The following is a 23,357-nucleotide window of genomic DNA, read 5'->3' as shown; positions in this document are numbered from 1 at the left end:
GTTTGTGACTACCCGGGTAATACCCCCATTTTATATGAGTGCCTACATCATGGATACCATCTGTTTTAATTCTGATTACCCCATTTTAGGCTGGAAATGGACTCCACAAGACCCAACCCCCATTCATCTCTATCATAAGTATTTATGGAAGGCCCATTATAAAAACCATCTTTATAGAATCTGCCATGGTTTTGTCTTGCCCGTTCACTATGCTATATTCAACAAACCTGCTCCTCGGTTGTCCGATGAAGCCAGTGTCAATCTAACATCAATTGGTAGTTGGTTCGGTGAAGAGAAGTTCACCTATATCAGAGTTTTTGGCAGCACTGCAAATCCACATGTCCTCCCCTTATACATTCCTGATAAACTATTTGCCAGAGAAATAGCTTATCAAATAATAGAAGCAGGGATGTCCAGAAACCTAAAGGAGTCCAAAAAGAAAATGTGGCCAACATTCCCCCTCCGATATCGTACTTATACACTGCATGACTTTAAACATGCAGAGAAGGGAGCTGAGAAAATTAAAATGTTAAAGTTAGTAGTGATTCCAAAGAGGAAGTATGATCCAAAAGCACTTGCCTACAACTTTACCTCTCATGTCAAACTTGCCAAGTTTGAACATGAAAAAGATGATTATGATGATTTTTTCACTTCAGCTAAGTTATTTTCTCAAGTAAAACATCTTGCAAAAATGAGATTGGGAGCAGAGGGATTAGAGGGATTTCTAAAGTCCAGAACACAGAGGTTGCAAACTCTACCTCTGGACTTATTAAATACCACCCCTATGGTGCAACATGAGGGCCACAGTGAAGGAGAAACTATAGAGAAGACTCTTGAAAAGGAAAAGAACCCTGAAAGGGAGAAAAGTCTTGAGAAGGACTAGACAAATGAAGGGACTAGTGAGATCCTTGATACTAATGTTACTATTGATCCTACTTTAATCAAGGAATGGGAGCAGTTTGATCTAATCATAAAAAACCCAAATGACTCCAAAGAACTCACTACATCAAAATCACCAGAACCTGAGGTTACTAATGTTCCAATTCAAGGGGCAATCGACACACACAAAATTCAGCAGGATATTGAAATAATTCCAGAAAATCCCACAGAGGAGATTGTTCTGAAAATACAAGAAATACCACCACTAGATGTATTCTACAGTCCAAAGCATAGGGCTGTGGTCAAGAGATAGAGGAAAAAGAGGAAAATTGATCAAGGAAAACAAAATGAGTAATTAAAAGAGCAGAGATAGCAAAATGAGCAATTAAAAGAGCAGTTGAATCTGGAGAAACAGAAGATTGATCAACAGGCTCTCCAGAAACAACATAAATTGTCTTAAGAGCTGAGTAGGCTTCAGATGGCAATTGATCATGAAAAGAAGGCTAAGGAAGATCAAATTGCAAAACTACAATTACAAATAGAAAAGTATAAAATTTATCCACAAGTTAATGAATTCAAGAAAGAATTCTTGGAAGTAACCAAAGCCTTATCCCAGCAGTTAAACATCCTTTTCCATAATATATCTTTGGCTGACCCTTTGTGCGACATCTCTGCATCACTGATTGATAAGGCAGTTGACACCAGACTGGAGTTGGAAAAAGTAGATGAAAAGATATCAAATTTTCTCTCTTGGCAAGATTCAGAAGAAGGCAAGGCTGCCAATTTGCCTAAAATACAACAATCACACAAGGAAATCTTGTTTTCAGAGTGGGAATCATAGATAATGAAAGCCGAGAGGGAAACTTATAGAGCTAGAGCTATAATGAACAGAGTAATCGAATTAGTAAATGATAGTTTATATATGGCTAATTTGGTCTCCGATTGCTCTCCAGGAAAACTCCTGAAAGCAAAAGTACTAGAACATCAATGGAGACAGGATCTGGCAAACAGAGAGAAACAAATCAGAGAACTGCAAAATTTGACATGGGATGCATTCTGGCTTTTTCTAGTCAAGCCACATAGCCAACAGATGGCCATGAAATTCCTTTCCGATGCAGTCAATCGAATGATTCCCGAACTCTCTGATGCCACCTACACAACGCAACTACATTCCAGGATGAGCCATCCTCCGGAAGTCCAGCCAATGCTCGCAATTTGTCAACTGCAAGAACAAGAAAGGAAGCAGATTCAATGAATTAGTCCAATCGCTATCACACTGCTATTTTTATATAGCAAATCTCAGATTTTCATGTTTACAGTTTTAACAACACATAGCGATTTTTATTGATAGTTAGTTTTTATTTTTATTATTTAAAGACCCTTTCATGTATTTAGAAAGGGTCCTCAATTTCTATAAAACTTGACTTGGGAAGTTGCACTTCTGTACTTCTAAATATTTTTTTTATCAAGAGTGGATGTTTTTGTCTTATTTCCTTATGTGAATTAACATGTCTTTCAAAATTTGCTATTGTTGATATATATGTATGTTTTTCAAATATTATTAGGAGTTTATATTTTCTGTACTTCTAAATATTTTTTTTATCAAGAGTGGATGTTTTTGTCTTATTTCCTTATGTGAATTAACATGTCTTTCAAAATTTGCTATTGTTGATATACATGTATGTTTTTCAAATATTATTAGGAGTTTATATATATTTTTTTTTGTAAGTAAGAAGATTATATTATAGAACAGAGTATAATACAAAAAATCTGCAGAAGCAGATCGAAAGCAGGGATGTACAATAATCCAGATCTAATCACCTGCTTAGGAGAACAAACACCAAAAGACCAGCCAGAAAACACACCGCGCAGGGTGGCCCGAACTGAGCAAAATCCTTAAAACTGATATTTCCGACACATTACAGAGAAAGACAGCAACACAGATAAACTAAAGCCGAAACAGAAAGAAAGCAGAAGAGAACAGAACAGGTGCCTCCTTAGATGTATTTGCCCATTTGGCCGATGGTATCCAGCCCTATCTCCCGAACATGACGATCCACCTTCGCTTGTATGGCTGCAAGGGACTCGGGCTCATGCTCTGCAGTGGTTGCCGGCTGAGGGGTCGGGGGAGCCGAGTTGACAACGTCTCTCAGAAGCTTAATTAGCAGAGTTAGCATCCGATTGAGAGTTTTAACAGCCTCATGCACTGTGGAAATCCGGCTATCCAGCGAGCTGTTATAGTCAATTATTTTAGCCATTTGCGCCTCCGTGAGGTTCACCTCAGTCACAATATGCTGCTTCTCCTTTTCAATCGACTCCAGAGCCTTGGCGATGAGAGTCTTGGTGCGCCAGCTCTCCGCCTTTGTCCTGACAAACTGAGTTGCCCTTTTCGAGGGGGTTCCCGGGTCCTTCAGCCAATCCACCTCCTCTGCAACTTCCTCCTCCGTTCGCCCTTCCTCCTCCTGCTTGGCTTGTGCTTCCAATTCAGCAATCTTCCGTTTGATTTTTGCTACTGTCCGGGTTTCATAACCTCCCTTCGCCTCCTGGAGTTCCCGGTTCGCAGCAGCACATCGGCTTCCTCCCGCATCCATCACTGACTCTTCGTGCTCCTTCCAACTTAAGCAAATCCCGTTCACGGTCTCGTGCTTGACACTAGCTTGAAAGATTGTGAGGAAGACAGGGCAGTTGCCCGCTGCTTTATAGCGATTTCCCTTGTGCATCCTCATGAGGATGGTCTTAATGTCGTTGGGGGTGGGAGTACTTTGATAATAAGTATGATTGAGGACCGCACAAGCGGAGCCGATGCAGGTCGAATTGGATTGAAAATGGCTGCTCCCAATCCTACTTACCTTGTGCCAAGTGTTTTGTACGTTCCAACGGAGGGGATGGTAGAAAGTTGTGCCTGAATTGCTCCGTATGCCTGCATGCTCGGCCTTCATCCGCGGATTCTTGATCCACTCCTCCTCATTCAGGATTGCCATTAATGTCATTGAAACCTTGCTATACGGATCCCCTCCAGGTGGATTGAATGTGCTCTTGCTGATGCTGTTCATTCTGTTTCTCGATCTGTAATGATCGCTTTTCTGAACCGCCTGCCGCCGCCAGGATCTCCACCGTTTGAGGTGTCCTGTCATCCCGTAGTCTGGTTCGACCTTACCTCTATAACCGGTATCCTCAGAATTCCGGTACCTAAGCCGAATGCCATCACCAATTAGGATTGGCGGGCCTGGACTAAATCTTTTTCCGCCAGCTGGGTGCATGCTTCCTTGATGATTGGGCAAGTGACCTCCTGCCAACACCTGTCCATAATATTGTTCGGGTTGTCAGCTCCATAGTTTGCCAAAAAATCCGCCAATCCATTCGCCTTTCTCCTTACGGTCTGGAAGACTATGCCTCTCATCCCTGTGATTAGTTCCGCTATGCTCTCCGTGGCTTTGGCTAGCCTCCAGTGTCGGGTTGCCTTGCTGACGCTTGTTCCTGCTTGTAGGCGTTTAGCCACCAATTAGGAGTTTATATTATTATTTTAATATTAATATAATATTTATATAATAATATATAGAAATAATTTGGTTGTTAATATTTGTATAGTTATTAATAATATTTGATTATAATATTATAATAATATTATATTATTATAATAATATACAAATATGATTATTATTATAATAATAATATAATCAATATTATTATTATTCCTTACAATCCTTATGACAATTCCATGTTGGACCATGGTCGACATCATAATAAACCATGTTTGACTCACGAATAATAAACCCAAGTGATTGATATTATAAACCCAAGGGATTAATACTAAAACCCCAAGGGATTATGAACCAAAGGGAATACTATTAAACAAAAGGGACTAATAATATAAACCCAAGGGAATAATAAACCCAAGGCATTGATATAATAAACCCAAAGGAACAATAAACCCAAGGGATTATTATTTATTTTCATGGTGAGACAATCCTTGTCACAATGTGTCATTCAAGCATGGTTGGCTATGATTGACAATGGTTTACCATGATCAATATTATAAACCTAAGGGAATAATAAACCCAGGGATTAATATGAGAAACCCAAAGGAATTGTTGTAGCTTATATTGTGTTTTAAGTTTATTTATCAGTTATATCACTAGCGGAGGTCTAAAAATCATTGCAGGGGTTCATCCTTAATGAAGCTCTCTTATTTTCTTTACATCCGCAGAGTCTAAGGGAAATGAAGTATTTTGTTTATTATACATTGAAATGGCAAAAGAAAGAGGTGTAAAAGAATCAGCCCCGATATAGGCAAGAATTAAATCAACTCATAATATAAGAAGTTATATGGAGTGGTCCCCTTATATATATATATATATATATATTACTAATGCAAATAAATCGCAATCGCAAAAGTGCAGCGGGCAGGTTATTACCATAGGAATCACCAATTCCCGATTGCGATGAGCAGTGCGGACCCGAAACACATTTATATTTTGTTGTAAAGTCCCGGCGGGTCCGCAGTTATATGTATGTACATATATAAAGATTGTCGATTGCGATTAATGGTGGCAGACCCGAAACATATTTACGTTATGTTTAAAAGCCCGACGGGTCCGCAAGGCGCTGAATACGTATGTTGGTGCATTCAATGATTGCCGATTGTGATATGGGTAAGCCAGACCCGAAACATATTTACATTATGTTTTAATAGCTCGGCGGCTCCGTAAAACGTTGAATACGTATGTTGGTGCATTCAATGATCAGCGATTGCAATTTCCGATCGCAGGCCAGACCCAAAAGATATATTCATTATGGTTGTAAGTCCCGTTAGGTCTGGCATGTCAAAAAGTCTTTTTACGATTGATTTTATATATTTCAATTATAAAGAGATTATAATAGAAATGATTGCCAATTGCAATATGGGTAAGTTGGACCTGAAATCCTATGTATTATGTTTCATGACTGTGGCGGGTCTGTCATATCAACGATATAATGTATATATATATGGGGAAACGTCGATTGCCGATTGCGATGAGGGGTATGCCTCGATAGTCATGCTAACAGTATTAAAAGTGGGAAAAACACATTTTATGTTATATTTTCAAAAGCGCAGATACAAAGGATTTATATATAAATCCAATATTATTAAGGGTGCATAAAGGGTTGATTGTGATTGTGACTGATTGCGATTACGATTGCGATGGTCTGAGATGTTATGGTCATACATGTACCAAGCGTTAAAGACCAAGTTTCCAAGTCCTTCATTTAAAGACACAACATATATTTAAGTGACAAATAAGTGATAGTAAATAATATTTATTAATGTCTTAACCACAATTTCCCTACAGCTAGAAAGATATTTATTTAAACATTTTTTTTGAAATTAATATTAAACCCAAGGGACCAATATTATAAACCCAACGTATATAAACCCTAAGAAAAATATTATAAACATGATGGACCATCATTGATTTTCATATTGAAACAATCCTTATGACAATTCCATGTTGGACCATGGTTGACATCATAATAAACCATGTTTGACTCAGGAATAATAAACACAAGCGATTGATATTATAAACCCAAGGGATTAATACTAAAACCCTAAGGGATTATGAACCAAAGCGAATACTATTAAACAAAAGGGACTAATAATATAAACCCAAGGGATTGATATAATAAACCCAAAGGAATAATGAACCCAAGGGATTATTATTTATTTTCATGGTGAGACAATCCTTGTCACAATGTGACATTCAAGCATGGTTGGCTATGATTGACACTGGTTTACCATGATCGATATTATAAACCAAAGCGAATAATAAAACCAAGGGATTAATATGAAAAACCCAAAGGAATAATAAAATGAAGGGATTAATACTAAGACCCCAAGGGATTATGAACCCAAGGGAATAATATTAAATCCAAGGGACTAATATTATAAACATTAAAATACACATGATCGACCATCATTGATTTACATATTGAGACAATTCTTATCACAATTCCATGCTGGGCCATGGTAAACATTGAAATAAACATGATGGACCATCATTGATTTTCATATTGAGACAATCCTTATGACAATTCCATGTTGGACCATGGTCGACATCATAAAAAACCATGTTTGACTCAGGAATAATAAACCCTAGCGATTGATATTATAAACCCAAGGGATTAATACTAAAACCCCAAGGGATTATGAACCAAAGCGAATACTATTAAACAAAAGGGACTAATAATATAAACCCAAGGGAATAATAAACCCAAGGGATTGATATAATAAACCCAAAGGAATAATAAACCCAAGGGATTATTATTTATTTTCATGGTGAGACAATCCTTGTCACAATGTGACATTCATGCATGGCTGGCTATGATTGACAATGGTTTACCATGATCGATATTATAAACCAAAGTGAATAATAAACCCAAGGGATTAATATGAAAAACTCAAAGGAGTAATAAAACGAAGGGATTAATACTAAGACCCTAAGGGATTATGAACCCAAGGGAATAATATTAAATCCAAGGGACTAATATTATAAACATTAAAATACACATGATCGACCATCATGGGCCATGGTCGACATTATAATAAACCATGTTTGACTTGGGAATAATAAACCCAAGCGATTGATATTATAAACCAAAGGGATTAATACTAAAACCCCAAGGGATTATGAACCTAAGGCAATATTATTAAGCAAAAGGGACTAATAATATAAACCCAAGGGAATAATGAACCCAAGGGAATAATGAACCCAAGGGATTGATATAATAAACCCAAAGGAATAATAAACCCAAGGGATTAACACTAAAACCTCAAGGGATTATGAACCCAATGAATTATTCATATTGAGACAATCCTTATGACAATTCCATGTTGGACCATGGTCAACATCGTAATAAACCATGTTTGACTCACGAATAATAAACCCAAGTGATTGATACTATAAACACAAGGGATTAATACTAAAACCCCAAGGGATTATGAACCAAAGAGAATACTATTAAACAAAAGGGACTAATAATATAAACCCAAGCGAATAATAAACCCAAGGCATTGATATAATATACCCAAGGGATTATTATTTATTTTCATGGTGACACAATCCTTGTCACAATGTGACATTCAAGCATGGTTGGCTATGATTGACAATGGTTTACCATGATCAATATTATAAACCTAAGGGAATAATAAACCCAAGGGATTAATATGAGAAACCCAAAGGAATAATAAAACAAAGGGATTAATACTAAGACCCCAAGGGATTATGAACCCAAGGGAATAATATTAAATCCAATGGACTAATATTATAAACCCAACGTATATAAATCCTAAAAAAAATATTATAAACATTAAAATAAACATGATCAACCATCATTGATTTACATATTGAGACAATTCCTATCACAATTCCATGTTGGACCATGGTCGACATTATAATAAACCATGTTTGAGTCGGGAATAATAATCCCATGGGACTAATATTATAAACCCAATATTGATAAACCCAAGGGACTAATATTATAAACCCAAGGGAATAATAAACCCAAGGGAATGATATAATAAACCCAAGGGATTATTATTTATTTTCATGGTGAGACAATCCTTGTCACAATGTGACATTCAAGCATGGTTGGCTATGATTGACAATGGTTTACCATGATTGATATTATAAACCTAAGGGAATAATAAACCCAAGGGATTAATATGAGAAACCCAAAGGAATAATAAACGCAAGCAATTGATATTATAAACCCAAGGGATTAATACTAAAACCCCAAGGGATTATGAACCAAAGGGAATACTATTAAACAAAAGGGACTAATATTATAAACCCAAGGGAATAATAAACCCAAGGGATTGATATAATAAACCCAATGGATTATTATAAACCCAAGGGAATATAAACCCAAGGGATTGATATAATAAACCCAAGGGATTAATACTAAAACCCCAAGGGATTATGAACCCAAGGGAATAATATTAAACCCAAGGGACTAATATTATAAACCCAACATTCGTAAACCCAAATATAAATATTACAAACAGTAAAATAAACATCATTTATCTTCATGGTTAGAAAATCCTTGTGACAATGTGACATTCAAGCATGGTTGACCATGGTTGGCTATGATTGACAATGGTTTACCATGATCGATATTATAAACCCAACATTTGTAAACCCAAATATAAATATTACAAAGACTAAAATAAACATGATTTATTCATGGTGAGACAATCCTTGTGACAATGTGACATTCAACCATGGTTGACCATGATTGATATTATAAACATGAGGTAATAATAAACCCAAGGCATTGATATTATAAACCCAAATGAATAATAAACCCAAGGGATTAATACTAAAACCCCAAGGGATTATGAACCCAAGGGAATAATATTAAACCCAAGGGACTAATATTATAAACCCAACATTCGTAAACCCAAATATAAATATTACAAATAGTAAAATAAACATCATTTATCTTCATGGTTAGAAAATCCTTGTGAAAATGTGACATTCAACCATGGTTGACCATGGTTGGCTATGATTGACAATGGTTTACCATGATCGATATTATAAACCTAAGGGAATAATAAACCCAAGGGATTAATATGAGAAACCGAAAGGAATAATAAAACAAAGGGATTACTACTAAAACCCCAAGGGGTTATGAACCGAAGGGAATAATATTAAATCCAAGGGACCAATATTATAAACCCAACGTATATAAGCCCTAACACAAATATTATAAACATTGAAATAAACATGAGGGACCATCATTGATTTTCATATTAAGACAATCCTTATGACAATTCCATGTTGGACCATGCTCGACATCATAATAAACCATGTTTGACTCAGGAATAATAAACCCAAGCGATTGATATTATAAACCCAAGGGATTAATACTAAAACCCCAAGGGATTATGAACCAAAGGGAATACTATTAAACAAAATGGACTAATATTATAAACCCAAGGGATTGATATAATAAACCCAAAGGAATAATGAACCCAAAGGATTATTATTTATTTTCATGGTGAGACAATAAATAGAATTTAAGCCATAAATACATTGATATGAATACATGAATTTAACCAACATTGCAACCACAGAAAGAAAATTGAGTCTTAACATATATTTTTTGTTTTGTCTACATCAAATAATCCACTACAAAATTGAAGTTCAAAACTATAAAGAAGGTCACAATGTTATTAGTTGTATTTCATAGTGATATGGACTTCAATTGCTCCTCTTCCTTCTTCCTAATTGTAACATATGCACTATCTTTCATCTTGGCATAACATTGGAAAGAAAAAGGCGGTGCAATGCATAAACCATCTATTGATTTCACTCTTGATATGGCTGTGAAGGTAAGGCCTTGCTGCTCTTTATTCCCGATATCAACTGACGCTCGTTCTAAAGTCAATCCCTGTGACTTGTGGATTGTAAGAGCCCATGCCATCTTCAAAGGAATTTGTTTTCAATTTCCTCTTATCACTGGGGTGATAGGGACAATGTTTGGATTGCTTGCATCAAATGGAACACCAACATACTTATCAAAAACAACAGTTGTGAACATTGGAAGTCGAGGTGGCTTAGAGGTAGGCAGATAGAATATATCCTTAACAAAACCAAGTGCACCATTCACCAAGCCAGCTTCAACCCATAAATTACATGTCAACATAACACGCTGACCACGACACAACAAAACTTCATGGTCCAATTGATCATCATCAACACCACCGATTTCTGAACACCTTGAATATTCAGTGACACGTTGCACAATTGGAGATTTAATGATTTTAACATATGCATATTATGCAAGGACACCAAATTATTTTTTGGAAACATGTGAACTATTGCATTAAATAAATATCTTTCTGTAGGATGCAACCTCATATCAGCCCGAGACATAAGAAAGTCCCAATCTTCAAGAACAGGTTCTACGTTTCTTATGTTATTGAGGACTCTATGAAAACAAGATTGTTTCTCATTATTCCCTTGTTGGCGAAAGATTGTGTCAAGAGTGACAACAATGTTGAATTTGTTCGAGAAGACTTTCCCTGCTGTATTACCTGCATACAAAGGTTTATCTCTGGCAGGAGGCAGTGGGCCAAGGTCACCCATAAGGATGATGGATCTCCCACCAAAAGGACAATTCTTTTTCTCTGGAAATGCTTCTCGTAATCGAGCATCTATTTGCATAAACAACCTTGATCCCAGAAAGCTCATTTCATCAATCAATATATATCTAACATGTCGCATTTCTTCTTGGAATACTGCAAGTGACTGCCCCTGTAGTGGCTGCATATCTTTAATTGGAATTTTTAGAGCTGAGTGTATTGTTTTTGCATGTATATTAAAAGCAGTTATTCCTGTTGGCGCAAGAAGAAGCAAAGGGCTTCTTCCATCACTTGACGAATTAGAAAGAGCTTCAAAAATACAATGGATAAGGAAAGACTTCCCAGTGCCCGTAGTGCCCTGAATAATTAGTAGAAGGGCTTCACGAATTTCATATTCAGCAAAGTGCCTTAACAAAATTTCAAAAGAAAGTCATTGTTTTTCCAACAAAGAATCTAGAGATGTAAATGTTCTGTTTGAAAGGTCAACAATATCACCCGATGATTTTGCATTCCTTATAAAATTAATAGCTTGCTCTGCAACATCATCATAAATAGTTATACTTTCCTAGTCAAAGGATATATCAAAGTCCCTTTGACCAAGGGTGTGAAGATCAGAAAAATTTACATCATTTGGTGGAACCAAATGAGAGAAAATATGCCATTCTTGAAAATCATCTTCAACATTCATTTCCTGGTTAGAAAAATCACCATGTTCTTCATCTTCAATATTGTCTATAATTGATGGGTGTCGATCAACATGCCATGCTCGATATCAAAAATTCCTCCAACTTTCAATAATAATTTTAGCTAAAAGGCCAATTTCTACAGAAATGTCACGAAATGGCTTGTACAATAGCAATTCTGACCAACAAAAGGTTTCAAATTCCTTTGAAGCCTCACCAGGAATAGAATAAAACCATGGCCAAACTCGAACAATAGCATGAACATCTCTAGGCTTCCATGGATCTTGTTTACACTTGCTATCAAATGTCCAAGATCTTGTTGTTTCTATCAAAGATAGATGTTCAAGGAAAAAAGGTCTCTTCTGATAATGTTGAACGAAAGTATTCTCAGATGAACATTGCAAGCCATCCCTTGATATTTTCCTAAAAACATTTCTTCCAACATTTAAGGAAACAAATTTCTAACTACAAACAACAAGAGGTAGCTTAAGCAACATATGGCATGTTTCTTGTGCTCCAATGTCATGGTCAACAATCATTTCTGCAAGAAACTTTCTATATGCACATAAAGCATGATCCTCAGAGCCAATAGAATTTGAAATTCTAGTTAACATATGATGATAACTTTTAGACCTTTTTTCTGCTTTCGATGCATACTTAGCAATGTATTTCAACACAACATAGCGAGAAAGCACTAGCTGGCAATCAACATTTGCACGCCACATTGTTAGAAGGTCAATGTTATGTACATTAATCCTGTCATCATTTCTTGCTGGCTCATATTTTTTTCTTCCTTGATCATCTATGAACAATCTTGATTCACCACAAAGATCCCATGGAGCATTGTACCGACATGTTAGAATAACGCCCTTTTTACACAAACAAGAATCCACAATACACTTTGTGTGCCTTTGGACACGGTTTAACAATTCTTCGTAATCATTATGAGGATTACAAGAGAAAATCTGACCAGTATTCAATAGGCAAGGGTCATCATTGAGGCTTCGTGGAACCATTATGTTGCGACGATGTATGTCACGCGGATTCCATGTAGTTACATATTTGTTGAAGAACATCTTTGCAAGTTGTACATCAGAACTATTTGACCAATCAAGTATTTCCATGTCAGGAGCACCTTCTAACCATAGGAAACCATGGATATGTGTTGAACCTCTGTGTTTCCACTCATATCTGAAATAAATGAACATATAGTTACTACAAACAATATAAATAGAATCACAATAAAAGTTGAAAAAAAAAATAAAAATAAAAATAAATATAAAAAAATAAAAAAATTCAAGACAAACCTGTACCAAAAGTCTTTAGCTTTAAGATATTTTTGGATAACTTCCTCTCAAAAAATATTGAATCTGTGGTGCATAAATGTCGCAACAATATGAGGGTACTGGATAACATTCTCAATTTTCATACGATGCTCATTTGAAGAACAAGAATGTGAATGTATGGGCATGAGGTTATGCAACTCTGGCCACTTTGTGTCAGCTGCACTCAAAGTAAAAAATAAAGATGGACATCCTAATTGAGTAATCATGTCCATCAATTTAGATCGACACTTAGTCCAGTATGCCCTTGTACCTCTCAGAGAAGAACCAAACTGCATAAGATTCTCAGCCAACTTATTATCTGGTAAATCAGATAGTTGGTGACGCAACTCCTCAACTGTTGTAGGTGAGTTATCATGTAAATGTTTCTTTGCAAAACTGCAACAGTTTCTTGGCTCTGATGCCGCATTATCATGTTTAATAGGTAGTGTTGAAACCAAGGATGGCTTCCAAATCTCTGATCATAGTACCTAAGAAGATGCAATGCATACTCATGAACTTCAACACTACAAATATGTGGTTGCAACCAATCAGCATCACCATTGGGGAACAATGTTGGGAATGCCATATCGAATAGCCCCTTTGTATTATATTCATTAACTGGAGAGGTTCCAAAATAGTGGGCAAAACGATGTCCTAAACATGTGAAGAATGAACATTATCAAGAAATGCCCTAATTTCTTCCACTTCTCTTTGTTCATTTGGTAGGCGAGCAACAAAGGAAGAAGGATGAGAGGGCAAATGCTCAGCATGAAACTCTTCATTATTAGTTTCATTGATCTTAGATTCTTCAATATGACAATCAACAAATTTAAGGCTGGAGGAAACATCTGTTGATCTTTCGGGCAGAGCATGCACTGAATCATAATCAATTACAACATCTCGATAGTATTGATCACGCTGGATTTTCAAAAGAAAGGCATCCATCACTTGAGATCTTTTGACATAACATTCATAATATTTAGACTCAGTGCCATGTCTCCTCACAATTAGAAACTCAATATCTTCAACACATCGGGGAAGGCTTCGTACAATTGTAGAAATATCTTGAGGAAAGCTAATTGTATTACCACTATACTTATATTGCCCACCTCAAGCATGTGTCACTTGCAAAATGGGATTCACACATGCTATTAGAATTTCTTCAACTTGAGTAAGAACTCTTAAAATATGAGGTTGCTCACCAGGATCCATGTTATTATACCAACAAAAACGATGGGCTCCTCTTTCACTCTTACATCGTCTGCAAACAGGTCCTTCAAAATGTCTCACAAAAAGGATTCCGGGATATGATTCTTGGCAAATGTGGCACATCTGGACAACTGACAAGCTATCTATCTTTTCTCAAAACCTTTTATGCACTACAATCATGTTTTCATCAAATTGAATACGATCTCTACTCGCCGAACCATGTTGAAAACCATTTCGATGAGTGAAATCTCTTCTAACATTTACTTCATCTTCAAGAACATGAGATTCCCTTTGAAAATTTGAAGCATGTGGAATGGATTTATGAGAATGTCTTTCCAAATTTATGGTGTGCATTTCGCGAACCTAAGAGGATGTAAAGGTCTCTTTGTCATAAAAGACTTTAAAATTTAATTTCCAACTAGTTATAAATGAAGAAAATGAAAAAGAATCAAATGCATTCAAAATTTACATTTGTGTCTTCATGTGGATGAGGGTTATGAGATGGTTGCTCTTGGATTCTAAGAATAGTGGATGGAACATTTTTGCATGTAGTTTCTTTGCCTCTATTCAAATGAGTTGTTTCATGTTTCAAAAAAATAAAATATGTTATAAAACTAAATGTCCAAAAAAGAAAGATTCAAAAATTGAAAATAAATCAAATACATTGAACATCTACAATAGTTTTACAATTTGATCTTTTGGATTCCAATTGGCCAACCTAATGAGATGACATCATGGTTTCTCCATGAAATGTTACAAAACACAATTTCAAGGCAACTGTAAATGAGAAAATGAGAAAAATATCAAATGCACTCAACATTTACATTTGTTTGGCGATGTGGATGAACGCTATGAGATAGTTCCTCTTCACTTCTAACATCAGTAGATGTAACATCTATGAAGTTAATTTGTATGCCTCTATTGGAATGACTTTTGTCCTGTTCAAAGAAAATAAAAGACACCATAAAATTCAATGTCTAGGCAATTAGAAATTTAAAAAATGAAAAAGCAAATAAAAAACAGTGAAAATTTACATTAGTCTGGAATGTAGCTAAACAACCACTATTGCATCGAAAATGAAAATATAATTTTGTTACCTCCATTGTGCCACGTGAAATGCTATCAGGGATGACTGATTCTCTTGGTGGGACCACATTACTTTGAGAAGCAGGATTTGAAGGTCTTTTGTTTCGAGCAGCTGGATCCAAATTATCAAACAAATGGCCAAGTAAACTATCATTCAAATCATCACAAAAAATGTCATCATTACCTCCAGCATGGATTTTTTCCAACCTTTGGCCATCAGAACATGCAATTGGACACATGGAAGGGTTAGGGTGGACATTTGCATGCACAATATCGATATGGCATTCTTCCCGATTGCAAGATGTTTCCCCAATGTTATGAACATTTTCAGAAGAGCATCGAACAACAAGATTATGCTGAGGAGGAGCATATCCTGATAATGAACTATCAACAGGAAATGTTCTTTCCATTATATCGTCCATACTATGATACTTACAAGGAACTATAGAATCATTTTGAAGAGTGGCTTCACTCATTTTTCTCTTATATGCAGCTCTCCTACACTCATTTATCACATCCTTATTTTGTTGATACCGCAAACGACGAATTTCATTAGACCTCTCACGTGATTGTGATGACAAAGTTCTTTTTCTTGCACGCATGCTTGTGCCTTCAGATGACATGTCTACAATGAATAATAATTATTCATTATGGAATCATAAACATGGAACATAAAAAGTGTATATCTTGTTTTTTTTCCAACCATATAAACTTATGAAAATGTATAAGGCTTTTTCCAAATGCCTAAAAACAAAAACAAAAAATTTCAAAATGGCAAAAAAAACAAATGAATTCTTCCAAATGGCTTAAACAAAAAAAGAAGTCTAAATTTCCATGTATCATATTATAATCAAAATGGAACCCATACTATTGCGACACAAGAATCTAAAAATTTGGAGCTATATATACTATCAAAATATAAATTTAAATATTAAAATGAACCTAAACATATAACACTGTTTGAGAATCAATGACAAAAACCATTACAAATATAATGTATAACATAAATCATAGAAATTATAATTATACAAACAAAGAAAAAAGCATAACATCGAGAAACATCTACATGTAAATAAGAAAACTTTAGCGGAAACAATATTAAATATTTTACATCACAAAGATCGATACAAACATAATTTTAAAGTATTACCATAAAGACACATAGTATGTATAGAGGCAAAAATGGAAATATTTTCCACAACCACAGAGAGTATATAAAATGGAAATATTTATAAGAACTCCTAAGAATACTAATATCCTAAGAATCCATCACCATATCCAATGGTGGAATCTCATCAATAGAATCCATACGGGCAGCAATTGCAAAAACATCTCCATACTCAATCAGATCATTGCAGTCCTCTTGTGCTGGGTACCAAAACCGAGACATCTGCTCATTAGTTGAATTATCAATATCTATTGGAAAACAGATGTGAGTTACCATGTCATATAATAGGAAAGGAACTTCATTGCAGTTGCACATAAGAACCAGACCATGGACTATTCGGAATGGAAGATAGCCAGGACATTTGCTATTTATATCTGTAGAAATTTCTTCCAACAACTTCCATCTGAAACCCCAATCATCTTCAAAGTAGTCAATTCTTCGTTCAAAACACGGTTGACCAAATTGGAAATGATCTAATTCTTCAATTGACCATACAGAAGTGGACCCATCATTGACAAGGCATATCAACTGATTCATGTATATTGCTAACGACATACAATGTATGTCACTGATTGGAACAAATGAAAAACCCCACTCATTTTTTATTACGTCAAACCAGTAGATTGTATACCTGTACCGAGGATAATCTTCATACTCCTTGTCGAGATACAACCAAAACAATTTACTTTTATAAAACACTACATTCTTAGGGGGTGAAGTGCCACCAAATGGAACAACAACCCTTTGCCATACCCTTTTTTTTTGTGTAAATAAGATTTGATATTAACAAGAGTAACATATAGTACAAAAATTCTGCCGAAGCAGATGACTGGCCGCATTGAGGCAGGCCTTACCAGCTAAAAACAGTTTGAAACATAGGACTGGGAGAGTAGCAAACATGAGAGACAGAGTGCTGCCAAAAAGTGCACCACGCAGGGCGACTTAGGCCAAAAAAACTGGCTAGCACATAACTGAGAAAATGAAAACAAAACATACTTGACAAAGTCCGACAGAGGGACAGGGAAGACTGATCAGAATTTTTTTGGGGAGTCTGGCACTGTGTGCATCTCTTTGCAGTTGAGTGCATTTTCCTGGTTGACCTTCGACGGACCACCCCGTTGCAGCTCTGGAGGCTTGCTGTCTTGCTCAATGCTTTTCCTGAGCAGCTTGATCAGGACAGTGAGCTTTTTGCTTATAGTATCAACCTCCTCATGCAGAGCGGTGAGTTTAAATTCACTGCTTTGAACCACAGCCATGTGCTCCTTAGTCATTGTGGCAGCAAACTGCTGGAGAGTTCGCAGTTGCTCAGCCTGTTCAGCTTGGACATCCATGGCCTTAGCCAGGATGGTCTTCATGCGCCACGCTTCTGCTTGAGTGCGAACGAACTGAGTCGCCCGAGTGCTGGTCGTCCCCGGATCTTGCAGCCAGTCTACTTCCTGGCTTAACTGATGGTCGGATAACTTGCTCTCTTCCTCCTGTGCCGAGGCCTCCAGGTCAATGATTTTCCGTTTGTTCCGTTGGGAAGTTCTCCGCTCGAACATATCTCTAGCCAGCTACAGGTCTCTGTTTGCAGATTGATTTCGACTACCTTCCCCCGCCATGGGAGCCCTCTCCTGATTGTTGCTTGTCTGAATGATAATGCAAATCGATGATCTCTGATTGTTGAGCACCGGAGCAGTGATGCTCCAATGGAGAGCAAGGAAGGATATATAGATAAAAGCGGGAAGATTTCGGGCGGTGGAACGGATCGTGACATGCAAATTGCATGTCCGATCAACATAAATGCTGCAATTCGGAGTTGTGGAGGGCAATTGCGATGATTGAGAATGTTTTCGATCACCTCCTCCTGCACGGTTCTGAATGTGCCAAGTGTCCCTCTGTCCTGCGGTTCTGCGGCGGCTTATGTCACTTCGGATCATGATACTGTACAATTGTCTGTGGCCTGCGGTGTTCATTATTTCCCTCAACCAGGTTGTCCTTCGATGCTTGCTGTGAATTGATGGCTCTCGTCCCGTCGGCCTATCCATACTCTTGTGGTAGTGAATTAGGCGGCCTGCCATTCTACCTTGTCAGCTGCCACCAAATCTATTCGTGCGAGGTGAGAGCACCGTTCCTTTAATTGATTACTCTCGACCTGATGCCAACAGCTGTCCACCATTCCGTTTGGGTTCTCGATCCCATGGTTTGCCAAGTGGTCGGCAACCGAATTAGCCTGCCTTCTTACCGCCTGGAAGATGAGGCCTTTCATTTTTCCGAGCAATTTCCCTATGTTCTCTGTGACCATAGCCAGGCGCCAGTGCTTGGTTACCTTGCTGGCCGGCGTTCCCCCATAGATTTTCCTTGCCACCAGAATGGCAATCTCAGAGTCACCCTCAATTACTGCGTTTTCTGCCTGGTTTCTTTGAAGAATTGTTAAACCTTTTTCCATTGCTGCGAATTCCATTTCATTATTAGTGCCCTCGCCCAAAGCTTGACTGTAAATATGGATTATTTCACCTCTCTGGTTTCGAATGAGGCCTCCTATGCCAGCTGGTCCCGGGTTACCTCTCGAGGCCCCATCAAAGTTCAGTTTCAGGAAGCCTTCAGGAGGCCGAGTCCATCCCTTTGGTGTGTTGTTGATGTTCTGCTGTTTAGCTTGGGGCTTTTGGCTTTGATCGTAGCGAATGTTGAAAGCATTTAGGATTCTTTGGTCTTCCGTGGAGATTTTTTTGGATGGGTCGACTTTACTTTTTACCAGAATCAATTGGCGAATGTTCTCAATTAAGGTAATTCTCAGGTGCTCTATATTCCTGTGCTCGTTTTGAAAAATTCTTCTGTTCCTTTCTTTCCATATTGTCCAAGTGATAAAACCTGGCAGAATTTTCCATATGCTATTGATTTGAGGGTTTTCAGAGTAATTGCTTGGCCAATTGGTGATGGTGTTTTGGATGGAGTCCATATCTCTTCTATTTTGCTGCATGATAGTTTCTATCCCTTGCCAAATGTGGTTAGCCCATTCGCATGTATTGAATAAGTGATTCATAGTTTCTTCTGCTTGATTACACATAGGGCAAAAGGAGGGGCCTTCGAAGCCTTTTTTTCGCAGGTTCTCCCAGGTGAGCGTCTTACGCCTCATAAGGAGCCATAGAAAGGTTTGAATTTTTGGCCAGAATAAGGGATCCCAAACCTTGGTGAACCATGGGACTGTCTCCCCCTGCTCTGTGAGTTCCAACTGCTCTCTGGCTTCTTTAAGAGTGAAGTTGCCATTTCCCTTCATACCCCACCTCAGCTTGTCCGCCTCCGAGCTTATCCTAATTTTTCGTTTGTGTAGGACTTGAAGCAGGTCTAGAATGTTATTATTTTCCTCATTAGGGTTTTCGGTATCTGGAAGGGTCCATTCTCTCCAATCCTGGTCAATGCCATTGGGGATCCAGTAATGATGAACGGTGTATTTTCCCCTGTTATGACAGTTTATTTTGTAATCTTCAAGGTCTGGGTTTTCAAGCTTTGGATGCTGTTGCCAGGCATCTTCCCAGAAGAAGGCTGATTCCCCATTTCGGATCTCCCAGAAGCTGTGGTCCTGAATAAGGTTTCGGTTTCTTTTTGCTAGATTCCAGATTGGAGAACCTTCCGACAATTCCTGAAGTCTTATGAGGTCCTGGTCTCTGCAGTTAGGAGTGTATTTCTCCTTCCAGTGTCTGGCCCAGGGGAGGTTTGTCTCTTTCAGCCAGCGCCACCACAGTTTGGCTCCACCAGTTTTGTTGCTAATATCAGGGTCTATTAGGTTTAAACCTCCAGCAAGTTTCGATTTACAGATCTTATCCCAGGCCACGAGAGCCCATTTCCTCTTCTCTGCGCTGCCACTCCATAAGAAGGATCTTTGGATGGATCGGATTTTCTGCAGGATGGCCTTGGGCACCGGGAGGATAGAAAGCATGTACTGAGGGATGGCCTGCAGGATGGCTTTAGTTAAAACTAGGCGTCCCGCAAAGTTAAGAGCCCTGTGGGTCCAATGTTTGCATCTTTTTTCCATGTTTGCTATGAGCCTTTCCCAATGAACCTTTTGCCAAGGCTTGGTGGTGAGCGGGGCTCCCAGATACTTCGAGGGAAGAGAACCTTTTCGAAAGCCTAGGATGCTGGTGAGATGGTTCTGAATTGAAACATGAGTGTTAAAGAAAAAAATAGTCGATTTGGAATGGTTTATGTCCATACCTGATGCCATGCTGAAAAGAGATAAGATAGATTTGAAAGCCTTGGCCTCTTTGACAGTTGGAGAGCCATGCAGCATAGTATCATCGGCAAACTGCTGGTGAGTAGTTGCAGGGGTGGAGGGGAGAGGGCGCAATCCATTAATTTTCCCTTCCGCTTTGGCTCTGTGAATATATCTGCTAAGCCCTTCCATGAGGATCACAAAAAGGAAGGGGGACAGTGGGTCTCCTTGCCTTATGCCTCGGGAAGGAGAGAAGGTGGCCGAGGGGGATCCATTAACCAAAATAGAGAAATTTGTTGACTTGATAAGAGCGAGAATCCATTTGGTCCACCGATTGTCAAAACCAAAAGCCCTTAATGTGGCCTCCAGGTAATTCCAATTCACTTTGTCGAAAGCTTTTGAAAGGTCAAGCTGAATCATCATACCAGGGATTTTTCTGGACTGCAAAGTATGTATCATCTCCTGCGCCAAGAGGAAGTTGTCCAGAATTTGTCTGCCTTCCACGAAGCCTGATTGCTCCTCCGAGATGATGTCAGGGAGGATAGGTTTAATTCTGTTAGCGATGACCTTAGAGATGATTTTATAAATCACGTTGCACAAAGCTATGGGGTGGAACTTTTCTGGAGTTCGGGCTTCCTCTTCTTTGGGGATTAGGGCTAGGAAAGTAGAGTTTAGGCCTTTAAGAATTGAGCCAGATCGTCTTGAATCTTCAACTACTTCCCAGACCTCTGTTTTGACTGTTTGCCAACAAGCTTTGTAGAAGTTTATAGTAAAACCATCTGGGCCCGGAGCTTTATCATTTGGCATGTCTTTAACAGCCTCCTCCACCTCCTCCATTGAGATCTTTCTTAACAAAGAGGCATTTTGTGCTGGAGTAATGATTTGGGGTATGGCCTGAATTATTTCCTCTCTGGCTTCCGATCGGTCTTCTTGAGATTCCTGGGCAATTTGCTTAAAGTGACTGGTAAGCAAAGTTGAGATCTCATTGTGGTTTTGAATAACTTCTCCAGATGCATTGGTAAGCTTAAGGATTTTGTTAGCCCCCCTGTAATCCATCGTCGATCTATGGAAGAACTTTGTATTTTGCTCTCCCTCCTTCAACCATTGGATGCGAGATTTTTGCTTCCAAAGGATTTCTTCCTGTTGGCAGCGGAGCTGCCATTTCTGCATTAGTATCTTTTCCTGTTCATTTGAGTCCTCCCTGTTAATCCCTGAAGCCCAGTCCTTATGAATTTGACTTAGTCGGTCTTCTATATTGTGCTTTTCCTGGAAAATATTACCAAACTCGGTTGCATTCCATTCCTTGATTTTGTGTTTGATGTGCTTTAGTTTGGACTGGAGTTTAAACATTTTGGTCCCCCTTATATTCCTGGGCTCTTCCCACCATTTTTTCACCAGTTCAGGAAAATTTGGGTGTGTTAGCCAGAATTTCTCAAATCTGAAAGGCCTGTTTTTGGGGGTCTCAAGAAAGGCAGCTTCCAGGGCGATGGGCCAGTGGTCTGATCCCCCACTGGGGAGGATATCAGAGTCAACTGTTGTTCCTTCCAGTAAGATGTTTTCTGAGATCAAAAAACGGTCAAGGCGAGAGGCTATCCTGTTTTCTCCTCCTCTTCGGTTGTTCCAAGTGTAGAGCCCATTTTTTGGGGGGATGTCAACCAGTTGGGCGGATTCCATGAAGTCAACAAAGAGTTCTGAGTCTCTATTTAGTCGCCTAAGGCCTCCTTTTTTTTCCAGGAGGGTGGTAATCATGTTGAAATCCCCTCCCATTATGATCTTTGAATGTTGGTATCTTAGCTTTAACTTCATTAACGAGTTCAGGAAAGAAATTTTATCTTCTAAACGCTGAGGCCCATAGACATTTATACAGAGGTAGGTTTCAGAATTACCTGTTAGTTGAAATTCTGTGGCAATGTATGATCTGGTATCTTCCATAGAGGTGATTTCAATGACCCTTTGCCATACCCTATCAAGACTACTACAAACATAAAATTCAGACTGAATTCCGTCATAGATATGTTTTATAACAACCCAGTCATATTTTTTGCTGCTTACATGTTCCAATAATGAAAAGAACCCCGAGTATCCAATTCGTACTGGCCCTATGTTTTTAAATGCCTTTGTAAATGGATTTGCTACAAAATAGTTGTGTGTTTGGGAGCATTCTGTTGGTAAGGATAAAACCACCATTGGTCCAACAACACACTGTACTCTGTATCTTGAATCTATGAATCCCAAATGAAATTGATATATGTGGCCATTCTGATTAAGGTATTGGGCAACAAAACAATTGTCTTCACTATTGAGGAAACGAATGAGAAATCCAAATTGGTTCGTGGAGACATTCTTGCAATGTAAAAATAAAGAAGGGTTCTGCAAAGCATTCTTCCATTTTTTACATACAGTACCAAACTTTATCACAATCGATAAAGGGAGCCACAACAAGACAAGTTCAAGAACTTCGAATGGAAGAGAACTCCAAATAGTTGGATCCATGATGAAATAGTGAAATCACCTAACAGTAAAAAAAAAAGGCATTTGATATCAACAAAACAATTTAATGTTGAATAAAATTAAAAGTAACATAAATACATAATTTACCACACACAATTTTCCATTTTGTTGAGACTATGTTAACTGAAAACATAGTAAAGGATCATGAATCCACCATGATGATAGACACAGTGAAAATAGCCAT

General features: G+C 38.0%; 1 protein-coding gene across 1 annotated transcript; it reads right to left on the bottom strand.

The window, feature by feature from the left end:
• Positions 1-18,517: 18,517 nt before the first annotated feature.
• Positions 18,518-22,336, bottom strand: LOC149231295 (uncharacterized). The gene has a single exon (XM_089381592.1). It carries the CDS (start codon positions 22,334-22,336, stop codon positions 18,518-18,520), a length of 3,819 nt encoding a protein of 1,272 aa, XP_089237718.1.
• Between the last annotated feature and the right edge of the window lie 1,021 nt (positions 22,337-23,357).

This window comes from Pinus tabuliformis, chromosome J (genome assembly GCF_031772625.1).
Source record: "Pinus tabuliformis cultivar Carrire ecotype Pingquan chromosome J, CPIR1, whole genome shotgun sequence".
Lineage (NCBI taxonomy): Eukaryota > Viridiplantae > Streptophyta > Pinopsida > Pinales > Pinaceae > Pinus > Pinus tabuliformis.
Note: the sequence above shows the minus strand (reverse complement) of the source record. Positions and strands in the feature narration are given on the sequence as shown.

Excerpts from the sequence above, each read along its gene's own strand:
- LOC149231295 (XM_089381592.1), bottom strand. The coding sequence starts at position 22,336 with ATGGAATCCGCCCAACTGGTTGACATCCCCCCAAAAAATGGGCTCTAC.